Here is a 14,700-nt window from a genome sequence, read left to right as displayed (position 1 = left end):
TTTCATCTATTGAGTTTCTTTTTTAAAAGTATTTTTTATTTATCTTGTTTCCTGGTTAAATCCTCACTTGAAAAATTATATTTATTTAACCTGAGTGAACTCATTCGGCACAGAGTAGTTCCCCCAGAAGCATTTGTCAAAAACAGCCAGCAACAACTCTTTAGCATTGCAGCTACTGTGATGTCAGTTGGCGCAAACAACAAACTAACCAAAAAACCTAAAAGGAAAAGCAGGGGTGAGATGTTCATAGAGGGATTTGAAAATATCTGACAAAGATCTCCTGGGAATCTAGAAGGTCAAGTAAATTCATACTTGACCCGCTTAGGAAACATGCGGGAAAGTCCTAAACCTTCACCTCCAGTTCACCTTGGACTTCACACAAGCAAGAAGTAGAAGCTAAGGTGGAATTGTAGACTGTGTGGCCCAGCACCCAATACACACAGAGACTTAGAGCCCCAGCAAAGACCAAGAGCCTGTTAGGTCAAAGCATTTGAAGAAATCTCTATCCAGTCAATAGCCAACCACTAAGTAACCAAGAAGAAAATTCAGTGGTCTTATGTGACAAAGAATACAGATTTTACAGAATTAGTTTGGAAAAATACTAAATTAATAGCAACAGTAACAAACTTTGGGAAGGGGAGAATGATTGATTTTTAGAATAGCCATAATATATAACTTATAATGTCTAGTTTTGAGCAAAAAAACTGAGACATGTAAAGGAACAAGAAAGTATGGCCCATACAGAGGGGAGGAAAGCAGTCAATAGAGGCTCTTCCTGAGGAATATTGTACATTCTAGGCCAAGATCTTAACTATTTAAGCATAGAAAAAACCTAACGGAAAGTACAGTAAAAAACCAAAGTAAGGCAGAGCATGGTGGTACATGTCTGGAATCTCACCCCTTGGGAGGCTGAGGCAGAAGGATTGAGAGTTAAGGCCAATCAGGGCTATGTAGACCCTGTTTCAAAACAAAAACAGAATTTTAAAAAACCCTTAAGAAAGCTATGCTTCACCAAAATAAAGACTATTAATAAATAGATAGAAATTATAGAAAAAAACTAATAGAAATTCTGGTGGACACCAAAATTAAAGGTGTAAGTAGAGATGAAGAGCCATTCAAAAATAATGAGAAGGAAAGGTTAGTTAGGTGAGGGAGAAGAACATTTGAAAAATAGGAAGTAGGTCAGAAAGGTTAGATAAAGTGAAGAGCATCCTTTGGATTTGGCTGTTCTAAAGTCATTGTGAGTTCAAAGCAGTTTTAAGGTAATGTTTTGCACAGAAGCACATGGGATTCAGAATTAGTATATGTACAGTTTTAGGCATAGTGGCTGTGAGTGGAAACCTGAACTGTGTTCTGTGTGAATGAAGTCTTGTAAGATGGGAATAAAATTTAGTACACACTATATAAAGCTGTTCTGTGGATTAAATGAGGAAATATGTGTATGTAAAGTATGTACTAACTGAGCATTGCACACCTATAATCCCAGGACTTGGGAGCCTCAGGGAGAATTACAAGTTTGAGGCCAGCTACATAGTGAGACTCTGCCAATCAATCAATTAATCAATCAAATGGCAGAGTCCCCCAAATAGAACACAGCAATCCCTAATGTTCTCTTCCTATCATTTCTACAAAACGAAGTCATAATGGATCCATTGAATTTTTTTTTTTTGGCAGTGAGAGGAGCAGTAACAAAACTTTTGTTTGTATCACAGCATGAGAAATAATTTTATAACTATTTCAGGAAAAGAGTGTTCTTTAATTTGTTAACAAAACAGTTTCCTTCTGGTATGACAGCTCTGAGGCATCATATCTCTATGTAAATACTGTGCCCAATGCTACCCAGACCCTTTTTAAAACTATTTTCTGCTTCTGCCTAGTAGACTAAACTGTTTCCTTTATCTCTCAAAAAAAGAATTAGGTCATACTTCATGTGGATTTAGTTGCTAATGGGACATAGAGAAGTCAGGATGATGAGCAATGTTTCTGTGGCATGGTCCCTGAGTCCTTAAAAGAGAGACTCTGTGTGCATGCGTGTGTGTGTGTGTGTGTGTGTGTGTGTGTGTGTGCGGGGCACTTTCACTTCTCCCTTATGTCCTTATTTACACAGGAAACTTCTGCTTCATCAGGAGAGGAACACCACATTCAATTAGTTGTTTTTATTGACAAAGAACCTTTTTCTTGCCTGAAATATGTTTTTATTATAATTTGCTTATCTGTCATTCTGAGCTGTTTTTATTTTTCCATTTATTGAATCACCCAGAAATCATACTGTATAGTAACAATATGATTTTTCATATCCAAATTTCTTAAATTTGAAGTATAATTTTCACACAATATGACGCATAGTAAATTCTCTCAAAAACATGCACATAGATGTTTATAACAGCATTCTTCATATTAGCTAAAAGATGGAAACAACCCAGATGTCTGTCATCCGCTGATGAATGGACAAACAGAATGTGGTCTGTTCGTATCATGGAATATTCTTTAGCCGGGAAAGGTGTGAAGTACTGACCCAGGCTACAACATAGGTGAACCTTGAAAACATTTTGCTAAGTGAAAAAGGCAGTCACAAAAGACCATACATTATTTGATTCCAATTTTATGAAATGTCCAGAATTGGCAAATTCAGATGGAAATAGATTGGGGATTGCTTGGGACTGGGGGATAAGGAGGATGACATTAAAGGGTTTGGAGTTTTTTCTGAGGTGAAGAAAATATTCTAAAATTGATTGTGGTAATGGTTGCATATATCTGTGAATATACTAAAAGCATTAAATTATATACTTTAAATACATAATTTGTTTTGGTAATTGTATGCACCCATATAACTACCAGCCAAAGCTACTAGCCACACGTAGCACATTTCCATCATCCCAGAAAGTTCCATCCATCCTGTCTATTTCCAGTCACTCCTTTAACTTCCTTCAAACACCTCCCCACCACTCTCCACTACTACCAGGCTGAGATTTTTAAAAATTCTGTCACTGTAGATAAGTTTTGCTGATCCTAGTACTTATTATAAGTAGAATCATACAGTTCAGGAATGTACTCTTTTGTATCTGGCTTCTTTTACTCAGCAGAATATAAGGCTCATCCAAGTTTTTCTCATATCTACTGCTTGACCTGCACCTCCAGTCCATTTTGTTCTAGTTATTTTGGAGATGGAGTCTTATGAACTATTTGCCTGGCCTGGCCTTGAACTGTGATCCTTCTGATCTCAACCTCCCAAGTAGTTAGAATTATAGGCATGAGCTACCTGGCTCATGCCTATAATTGTACCAGCACCTGGCCTGTATGTTTAACTTTATAGGAAACTGGTGGGCTGGGGATGTAGCTCGGTGGTAGAGCGCTTGTGTAGCATTACAATCTCCAGTACTGCAAAAACCACAACAACGAAACTCCAAAGGGTTGTCATATACTTTTTAATATTATAGCCAGATGACAAATTTTTAATATTTAATAATTTTTCTCTTCCTCTGTACTCTTAGTCTTATTTCTTAGTCAATCCCTATTAATATTACTTTTGTAATTTTCCAAAGTTATATGTATATGTTCATATTTATCACATCATAAAGTGTTTTCTACTTATATCTTAAAAGTCTGTATTACCACATACAGACATTCTTTTGGTTTTGGTGGTGGTACTTGGGTCTGAACTCCAGGGCTCATGCATACTAGGCAGGCGCTCTACCACTTGAGCCATTCTGCCAACTTCAACTTCATATAGATATTCTTAATTCCTTTTTCTTTTTTTTGAGGCAAGGACTCTTATGTAGCCTAGGCTGGCCTAACACTTGAGATCCTTTTGCCTCCCAAGTGCTGGGATTACAGGTATGCACCATCATTCCTGGCTTCTTTATTTTTTTAATGCCTACATAGTATTCTTATTGTAAGAAATGTATATAGTCATTCACTTATTGATAGGCACGTATGTTGTGACAAGTTTATTATTACAAACAGTGTTGCAATAAGTGTCCCTGTATCTTTCTATACCTTAAAAATATACCCATAAGATAAATTCTAAACAGTGGACTCCCTGTCTCTTTTGACATTTATGCATATTATAATTATTTATATGCTTTTAGAAAAATACCTTCTATTTGATTAAGAACCTGTGAAGAGGGACATGATTGAATACATTATTGCTCCACTAACCCCTGAAAGGTGACAGGGGGCAGAGAGAATATAGTTATTTAGTGTGGGAAGAATTAGCATTATTGGAAGGAATTCACAGGAAGGTAGATTTTGGCCTAACTCAGGAAAGAACTTTCTAATATGGCTTCTCAAAAGTGGAACTGTTGCCTTTTGAGAGCCTGTCACAGAGGTTGTGCACTAGAAATGCATATCACAACTCAGTGGGAATGCTGTTCACTACAATACCCATAACAAATGAGAAAGTTATATGCTAAAAATATACTCAACAACTTGATGGGAATGTTGTGTATTAAAAATAGATATAACAAGTTGATGGGAATGTGGTAAGAGGAATTGACATTTGTTAGAGCCTTGGGTTTGATGAATTCTTAGATCCTTCTCAATTTTGAGATGCTTTGATTTCCCTAATGGGATGAAAATATTTCTTCTTCTGAATTCACATAGCTCTTGATTTTTTTTTTTTTTTGACAGTACTGGGGTTTGAACTCAGGGCCTATACCTTGAACCACTTCACCAGCTCTTTTGTGATGGTTTTTTTTCAAGATGGGTCTTGGGAACTATTTGCCTGGGCTGGCCTCAAATTGTGATCCTCTTGATCTCTGCCTCCTGAGTAGCTAGGATTACAGCTGTGAGTCACTGGCATTCTTGATATTTTTAATGGTGCATGTATTATTCTATCCTGTGATTTTTGTTTACATGTTTCAATACTTTTCAAGGTATTACAGACTTCTTGAATGGTAAGAACTCAGTGAAAATGAAGTAAGAGTGAATGGAATTTTAGCCAGGACACCTACTATATGCAAACCATGGCATGGCTCTTCTACTGTAGAAGATATTACCAAAATAAATAAACCCTAGAACAATAATTGGCCAGGTCTAATTGCAATACAAAGGTCTTACAGAAGTCAGTAAATCAGAAGGCCTAAGTAACTTTTTTCCAAATCATCTATGCCAGTACCCATTGTAATTTCATTTCCCAGAATTTTGCATTTTTGTTGCTGTCAGGAGAAGCAAGTTTTACTCTTAATGCACATCCTTCAATGTCAGGAGATATGAAGCCCAGGAGAGTGTTTTCTCTTGATCCTGTTGCTAGCTAGAGATGTCTAGGAACATACTCTCTTATTGTTCCTGCCAAGTAAGAGAAAGAGAGAGAAGGGAGATTATATTCCATATTTTATCGATTATTTTAGTAACTTAAATGAGGTAAAAATCAACCTATCATCAGTTTTACCTATTTGAAGTTTATATTTAATAACTTTTATTTTTTGCGGTACTTGGGTTTGAAATCAGGTCTTTATGCTTGCTAAGCAGGTGCTCTATTGCTTGAACCAAGCCTCCAGCCCTTTTTTGCTCTGGTTATTTTTGAGATAGGGTCTAGCTTTTTGCCCAGGCCAGCCTTGACTAAATCCTCCTTTTTATATTTCCCACCTTAGCTGGAATGATAGATGTGAACTACCATGCCCAGCTTTATCCATTGAGATGCAGCCTGGGAACTGTTTGCCCGGGCTGGTCTTGAATGGTGATCCTCCTGATTTCAGCTTCCCAAGTAGCTAGGATTACAGGTGTGTGCCCAGCTGAGACCTCTTTATAAATTCTGTATACAAGTCTTTTATCTGACATATGCTTTGTAAAGACTTTTTCTTAGTCTTATGACTTTTTTTATTCTCTTGAGTATTGTCTTTTGAAGAACAGAAGTTTTACACTTGCATAAAATCCCATTTTATAGATTTCATAAAAGTAGTATCTTTTCTACCCATTTCAAAGGTCATTGTTGACATCCCTATCCACAAAGATTAACAAGAATAAAGCATGGCTGGGTGCTGGTAGCTGACACCTGTAATCCTAGCTACTCAGGAGGCAGAGATCAGGAGGATCGTGGTTCAGAACCAGCCCAGGCAAATAGTTCATGAGACCCTCTCTTAAAAATACCTAACACGAAAAGGTAGAGTGGCTCAAGGTGTAAGCCCTGAGCTCAAGCCCAAGTACTGGAAAAAAAAAAAAAAAGTAAAGTATGACAAATTTATTTAACAAAGTTTTACATGACACAGGTACCCTCAGAAATGAAGACCAAAGCTGGGTACCAGTGGCTCACATCTGTAATCCTAGCTACTTGGGAAGATTGAAGTTTAAGACCAGCCCAAGCAAGTACTTTGTGAGACTCCATCTTTAAAATAACCAGAGCAAAAAGGACTGGAGGTGTGGTTCAAGCTTTAGAGCACCTGCTTTGCAAACCCTGAATTCAAACTCTGTTCCTACAAAAAAAAAGTGAAGACCTGAAGACTCAGAGCACTCTCAGGGGAGGTTGGTTAGAGAGTTACCTTTCTAGGTTTTGTGTTTTGCTTTGGGGTAGAAAAAGGAGACAGGAGAATGAGAGAAGGTCAGAGAGGGCTTCTGCTTCTGAGGCCGTTGTGCTTTTCTGCTGATGAGTGCTCACATGCCAGTGCACTAGACTTTGGGGTGTCATGTTCTAAGTACCAACATGGTGTTATATCTAAAAAAGTTTTGTCTAACCCAGGGTCACACAGCTGTTTTCCTTTGTTTTCTTCTAGATATTTTATGTTTTAAGTTTTGTATTTTGGTCTCTGGCCTGTTTTGAACGAATTTTTGTTATATGTCACAACTTACAGATCCAAGTTTGGTTTTGCCTATGGATTTCCAGGTATTTCAGCACCATTTGTTGAAAAGGCTAAACTTTGTCTAAAGTCATTTGTCCATAAGCGTGTGGGCGTTATTCCTGGTCTTTTCACGTGTTTGTCCGTCTCGATACCAGTACCATATTGTTCTTGAAATCAGGCAGTCTCAGCCCTCTGGTTTTGTCTTTTTTAGAACTATTTGGCTGGTCTAGGTCCTTTGCATTGCCATAGAGATTTTACAATTAGCTTGTTGATTTTTACAAAAAAATTTTCTTGGCTTTTGATTGAGATTATATAACATGTATAGATTGGCTGGGGAAAGAACTGACATCCTAACAATAGTGAGTCTTCTGCCTTATAAACAAAGTAAATATCCTCATTTAGTTAAATCTTCTTTAACTTTTCTTAGCAATATATTATAGTTCTCACTGTTCAGATCTTGCTAACCTTGTGTCAGATTTACCCCTAATTATTTCATATTTTTCATGCTATTGTCAATGGTGTTTTTTCAATTTCAGTTTTTCACTACTATTATGTAGAAACAGTATTGACTTCTGTATGTTGATCTTCTGTCCCACAGCCTCGTTAACTCACTTCCTAATTCTAGGACTTAAAAAAAAACTCCATTAAGTAGTCTATGTAGTCAATGAATTAAGTCAGCTTTACTTTTTCTCCTTTATCATTATGGAATAACTTACTTTATCTCTGGTAAATGTTTGCTTTGAAATCTACTTTACCTGATTTAATATAGCTACTCCAGCTTTCAAATTTTAACTAATGTTAATATGGTATGAAAGAAAAATTTTAAAATTTTGTTAAAAGAGTTTATGCTTCCCTGTTTTTCATACTTTCTTGGCAAGTAGATTCCTGAGGCCAGTTTTTGAGTTCTACTCTTTATAGATCTAGATTCTAGAAATATAAAAAACTCCATTTAAAAAAAATTTGCCATGTTGGGGACTGAACCCAGGGCTTTGCATATGCTAGTCAAGTACTCTGCCACTGAGTTAGCTCCCCAGCAAGAAGCTCCTTTTTAATATGAAAGTAGACAACCAGAAAACTCACATAATTAGTATGTTTTCCTACTAACACTCAGCATTTGTCAGAAACAAATAAAAAATAGTTGATTACATGGATCTTAATTCCCTCCTTCTCTTCTTGCCACTTGTGAGTTGGGCAAATGATGAGACTTATCTAGTGTGCCATGTCTATCTACCATATTAGATATGATTGAAATTGCTGCAAAATCTGGAAATACTTCCAGCATATTCATTCATAGTGTATCACCTCTTTTTCTTCCTCTTCTTTCCCACCTTCCCTTCTTCTTCCTTTTTGCTTTCTGCCGTCCTTCCCATATTGGCTGTCTTGAACACTCTCTTTGCTCTAGCCTCATTCACTAACTTTCTGTTCCTTAAGCATGCCTTGTTCCTTCTTTGCACATGCTCATCTCTCTTCTAGAAGCATTCTTTTCTCCCATTCCCCCTGACTAGCTCCTCTTTATTCACAGGGTCTCAGTTTAGATTTTCATTCATCTGGGAGTCATTCCTTGACATTCTAGGCTATGCTCAGTGTTCTCCTTCATGCTCTTGGAGCACCTATGCTTAAGATTGTGTGGCATTATCAGACCACATACCTCCGACTGTCAGTTTCATGAGGAAAAAGTCCTTGCTTATCTTGTTTATAGCTAGATCTTCTGAGCCTTGTGCAGTATCAGGCACACAGTAGTACTCAGTAAATATTTGTTGCATGGATATCTAAGTAAATATTCATAAACATTTCCCTGTATTATTAAAAACTTTATAAGCATCATTTTAAATAGAAATGAAGAACTTAATCATATACTATGTAATAAGATACGTATTTTGGGAGCTAGAGGTGTGGCTCAAGTGGTAGAACACTTGTCTAGCATGTGCAAGGCTTTGATTTCAAAACCAGTCCCGAAAAAAAAAAAAAGAAATCTTCATCTGTGTCTTCTCTGAGACACAGAGTTTCTAATTCCCTTGATATTTTCTGTGTGATGAGGGTGATAGGAACATCTTTTGTTACAGTATTTGTCTTTGTACCAAGTTCCTAAAACCCTCTGAAATTCCAGAGTTATGGGAGTATCTCCTCTTGTTTATAACAAGCCCTTTCCATCACACCTGAGTTTATGGTAAAGCCTTGACATAGGGTGGGACCCGTAGATAGCCTCAACATGGGGCTAGTCATCAGAAAGATCAAATGATTAGAGGATTAAAGAGTTGTGACTCTCAGCCCCATCTACCAGCCTCCAGGAAAAAGGTGGGAGATTAGAGATAAAGCTCTATACACACCTTTGCACAGGAGATTTGGTGAGCTTCCTAGTCTGTGGCTACTGGGGAGTATTCACTGCTGGGAGGGCAGTGCACAGAGCTGCTGTGTTTGGAATCCTTCCAGACTCACCCTATGTACCTCTTCTGTGTCTTCTGTGTAAAGCGTCAACTGCAAGTGTTTCCTGAATTCTGTGAGCCATCCTAGCAAATTAATTAGGCAGTTGTGGGAACCCAGGTTTATAGTTACTATCTCTGAAGAGATAGTGTCAGAATTGAATTAAATTATGGGACACCCAACTGGTGTCCACTGGAGAATTACTTTATGTGTGGGGAAACCACCTCCCCCATACATGTGGTCATAGAAGTATACTCTTGAGTGTGTTGAGCAGAGAAGAAAAAGAATTTGTTTATTCTTTCTTACATGTGGGTAAGTGACAATTTATATGACAGTTCCTCAGTTATTTCACCTTTAGATTATCTAGTTTTTCACCATTGTAACAATGTGATGAACCGATTCCTTTGTATATAAAAGCATGTTTCCCCAAAACTTCTTACACAAAAGGTTGTGCTGCTTTAAACTTTTACCAGTATCTTATGGAGGTATATCTCTCCATAGTGTCCTCAGCTTTGAATTTTCCCATTTTTAAACATCCTTACCAATTTGATGAGTTAAGTATTATATATTTCTATTTGACTTGATCATTGGTGAGGTGTAGTGTTTTCTCAAATAGCTGTAAACTGTGTGGATTTATTCTTTGTGAAGGCAACTAGCAATATTTCCCCACCCATGCATATATAAGACCAGTTTGAATTCACCCCCAAACAGTACCTGTTTGACATTCCTGACATTCATTTTATTTTTTTTGGTGGGATTAGAGTTTGAACTCAGGGCTTTGTGCTTGTTAAGCAGGTATTCTGCCTTGAACCATACCTCTAGTCCGTTTTGCTGTGGTTATTTTAGAGATGGGATCTTGCAAACTTATTTGCCCAGGCTGGCCTTGAATCGAATCTCCATTCTCCTGATCCCAGCCTCCCAAGTAACAAGTAACAAGGATTACAAGTGAGCCACCACCAGCACCTGGCCATGTTACTCATTTCTGCGTATTGAAAGAGAACATGCAATATTTGACTTCCTCAGTCTGAGTTATTTCACTTAACATGATGAGATCATCAGGAGGGGCATGGGCAAAAGGGAAGTGGGTATAAATATGGTTGAAGTGTTCTATACACATATATGAAAACAGAACAATGAAACCTATTGAGTTTGTTCCAAGAATGGGAGAGGAGGGAGGAAGGGGAGTGATGGAGAGGATGGGTTCGATGGGGGGTATATTGTGTGCATTTATGAAAATATCATAATGAAACAACAAATACATGCTAATTAAAAAAAAAAGACAGTTTGGGTTCAAGTGGTAGAGCTTCTGCCTAGCAAGCACAAAGATGTGAGTTTAAACCCCAGTACCACCAAAATAAATAAATAAATAAATAAAAAAGGCCAGTTTGAATATGTTCCATCTTTAATATTCATTAAATGTTTAGGCATTTTGTAAGGCAGATAGAAGTTGATTGCCACAAAGTTTGGGTATAATAGAACCTTTTGATCTTCCTCATTCATTTTCAGAATGTTCATAATTCAAAGTCATGAAAGGTGTGGATTTAGCTTTTTAAAAACATTTTTTAAGATACATATTCTTTAAATATGTGGACACTGCTTGGAAATGAAAAGTAGCAATTAAAATTCCTTGGGAAAGTTGGGGCTTGTTTAGGAAACTCACAGGTACTCAGGAATTAGAAGTGGCTATGGTGTGGGTGGAAGATTAGACACTTGGTAGACTTGTGAGTTCTGTCTTGGACAGTGATCCAGTCTGTCCTGACAGAGAATTTTTAAGACTGTCTCATATAGCTGGTTTGATAGAAGGACAAGAGTAAAGAGACCTGGGTTATAATTCTGACTCTGGAATTAGCCTACTTTGTGACTGTTCACAGATATTTAACCTTTCTGTTTCTTAAATATTTAAATTATCAACTTCCTTTCCGCTCCAAAAATGTTTCATTTAATTATTCGGGGACAGAAGGTTATTCTTATGAATCCAGAGCTTTTCTTGTGAATAGCTGTAAATAGGTCTGGAAAACAATCCAATGCTTGTTGAGAGGTACTTGTGGAAAATAGTAGAAAAATTCCCCTAGGTAGATTTTGTAGGGAAAGTAAATTCCCAAGTCCTAAGTTATTTTGTTTGTATACATTAAAAATGGTAAAGTTAGTTATTTTTATGCCTTTTTCCCTGGGCTGGTGAATTACAATATTCAGTTTTTTGCCTTCAGTAATGCCAGAAAAGACAAGCTGAGTAAGTTTAAAGAGCTCAGGGAATTTTATAAGCCTGAGTATGGTCCAAATACAGAAATTACTAGGGGGAACACTAGCTGCAAACCCATTTCGTGCTTTAGGAGAAGGGCGTGCTTTAGTTAGCAGTCAGATGAGACGCGAGCCCTCCCCTGCATGGGAAAGCGGCTGGGCTCTCTAACCTGCTCTCTCTGTGCTCGATTTGTCAGGTCTAGCTCAGTGCGCCGAGCTCTGCTGGCAGCTGAGAGGGGAGGCCGGAAAGAGGCAAGTTCCTAGTGCAAAGGTTGCTCTGCAGCACAACTTAGGCCTCGGAGGAGCTGTGGTTGTCACAATCTACAAGATGGGGTTTCCTGAAGCTGCCAGGTAAGTGACATTCCGGCCTTTGTCCCTTCATCCTTCTGACTTTTCACAGTTGTCGCTTTCTGAATACTAATTTTTAGTATTCAAGGAAAAGTATCTCATTACGTTGCTGTGATAACATGGCTTTAAAACAGGCCATTAGCTTTGAAACGGCCCATCTTGGGAAAATTTTGTTCAGAAGGAGGCAGTATGATCAAAAGACAGCCTGAACCTGGGTGCTGGCCACAGCCAGCCAGTCCGTGGAGTTTAGGTGGATCACCTTTGGCTTTCTTTACCCACAGTTGGTTTTCTCTTCTGGCCCCCCCAGGCTTCTGAGGTGGTTTAGAGAAAACCACCAAATATAGGATCAGATCTTTGCAAAAGTATGGTTCAGAACGAGATCAAGTCCTTGTTGCTGCTAGAATTCTTTCTTTTTTTGTCTCTTGCTGACTTTCCTCTCTTTCAAATGTCTGTGCTCCTCAAGGCTCCAGACACCTTCTGCCCCATTTAGGATCCCTCAGCTTCCCTTCATCTCTTTGAGAAGGGCTCCTCTTTGAAGAGTCTCTCTTCCTTTCCAAGGTCCAGTTCTCCTCTTTTTGTGCTTGTGTTTCCAGCAACTCTGGAACCTCTTTCAAATCTTTCCATCTTTCTCCCCACTGCCTCCTGTTCCTCTGTCAGCAAATGCGGTCAGATCTTTCCTCTTCTAAATAATCTAAGGAATAATTGTAAAGAATCTATTGTTGCTGCCTCCTGGTATCACATAGAATAACCAGCTCACTTAAGAGTGTCCTTGAATAGTAGAAGGGGCATAAGTAATTTAACTAGTGGTACTACTTATTGAAAAGAATTTGTGATAAGTATCCATGCAAAGTATTTATGTGCTTATTTAAAATATAGAAACTAGACACCATGTCTCCTGTAACAGAAACCTTAAACTGAACATGGTAGAAGAGAGCAGTTCTTGCTCCACACATTTAATGCTCCCGCTATGAACAGGAGTCATGAAAGTTACTCCATTAGGTTCGATGACTGAAAAATAATGATGCCTCTATTTGTATGAGGCACTGAGATTATTTGGAAAGTTTGCCTATAAACTCATTCTTTCCATTTGAAAAAAAAAATCTCTTTTTGTCCTTGATTTTATTATTTCTTTTTATGCTGGGCATTTTACATTGAGCTACCTTTCCTTTTTTGTGCTGGAATATCTCATAGACTATTTTCTCACATTACCCCTAAGGTCAGGTAAAGCTGACGGATAAAATGGAATGTCCTTGTCTTTGTTTTTCCGCCTCATGCTTTTTAACTATGCCTTAGCTTAACACTAATTAGTTCCTTTTTTTCTCATCCCAAATTCCTGGTAACTATTTAATCATTTATTTGTACCTTTTCTTTTACAGAGGATGTAAGACACAAAATTTTCTTTTCTCCTTGTCCCTTTACAAGCTCTTGGGCCTCTTCTGTCACTCTTCTTTTTTTTTTTTTTAATTTTAATTTTTTTATTATTCATATGTGCATACAATGCTTGGGTCATCTGTCACTCTTCTTTATCTGAAGAAGAATAGCATTTCTGTTGTAAAAATTACTTCTTTTAAGATCCATCTCAAGTACCATCTCCATTTGTTTTTTTAAATTTTTTTTGTTTATTTATTTGTTTATTTTTATTATTTATTTTTGCCATACTGGGGTTTGAACCCAGGACCTACATCTTGAGCTATCCCACCAGCCCTTTACTTTGTGAAGGGTTTTTTCTAGATAAGGCAAACTATTTGCCCAGGCTGCCTTAGAACAACAATCCTCCTGATCTCTGCCTCTGAGTAGCTAGGATTATAGACATGAGTCACTGGCACCTGGCTCCATCCTTTTAAATATCTACAGCTCTTTGTGCTTCTTGGGTTTTATTCTAGTTTTGATTTCTCGAGGTCTAAGCTACACCTCTCTTGCCCCTAGGATCTCTCTTATATTGAGTAAATGTTTTTGAATTGAATCAAGTAAAAGGCATTGAATCCTGTTTCCTCCTAAATCTGACTCATTGATTTTATACTGATTTTAGAATTCAGTCCAGTTCATATTTGAAGTTGAAAACACCTAGTAAAAGCCAAACTATGAAAAGCTACCACAGGTAGCATAATTATCATACCTATCTAATTTTTTCAGAATAGAAAGTTAGGAACTTCAGACAACAGATTCTGTTTTAAATGTGGAATTCTCATAGTTCTTTTTATTTTCAATAAACTAAATAGTTGGGTGAAGAATTAGTCACAATATCCAGGATTGATTTTCTAGGAAGGCAGAAGCATGAAAAAAATCCAGATGATATATAAGTGACTGAAATGAAATTTGTTTGAAATATTGTTGATATAATTGTGATATAATTAGTGATAGAACATAACTCAGTCTAAAGGCCAAATCGGGAAAACTTAATTATAATGATGCAATTATAGCTTAAAATGTGGTTGTGGTTTGGTTTTGAACAAAGTAATTGTAAGCTACCTATTACACATAATCTTATTTTTTCAGTTACTCATTTAGCTAAGTTTGATGGAACAACTGCTACATGCTCAGCCCTCCCACCCTCCACAGCCCCCAATTGTCTTTTAAGTATGTGGCAAGGACAGACATAATTATTTCAAAATGCTTTAGATGCTCAGAAGAAGATAAATTTGAACTGACTAACTGTACAATTGCTCAGCAGAAGGGCAAGGAAAGGATAGTTCAGGCCTGTACATGGGTGTAGAGATTTGAAATTACAAGGTTTAGCTAGTGGTGCTTTAGTGGTTTGGCTATTGGTCCTGGGTAGAGGGGCTGAGGCAGTACTGTGTAGGTAACAGTAACAGTACAACTTGCTTTCAGAATACTTGAAATACTATGCTCAGGAGTTGGAATTTATCCTGTAGGATATGAGTTAGCAAAATATCATGTGATTATATTGTATGTTTGGTAG

At 37.4% G+C, this 14,700-nt stretch overlaps 1 protein-coding gene across 2 annotated transcripts in view; it reads left to right on the top strand.

The window, feature by feature from the left end:
- Scp2 (sterol carrier protein 2) overlaps window positions 1–14,700 on the top strand; it is a 95,661-nt gene that overhangs the window by 48,966 nt on the left and 31,995 nt on the right. For both annotated transcript variants that reach the window (XM_020174631.2, XM_020174632.2), the window contains one exon: window positions 11,630–11,783. In XM_020174631.2, coding sequence (XP_020030220.2) covers window positions 11,630–11,783 — 154 coding nt within the window. The remainder of the gene's footprint in view (window positions 1–11,629; window positions 11,784–14,700) is intronic.

The sequence above is a fragment of the Castor canadensis genome, chromosome 7, assembly GCF_047511655.1.
Source record: "Castor canadensis chromosome 7, mCasCan1.hap1v2, whole genome shotgun sequence".
In the NCBI taxonomy this organism is placed as follows: Eukaryota; Metazoa; Chordata; class Mammalia; order Rodentia; family Castoridae; genus Castor; species Castor canadensis.
This window is presented reverse-complemented; position numbering and strand designations above follow the sequence as displayed.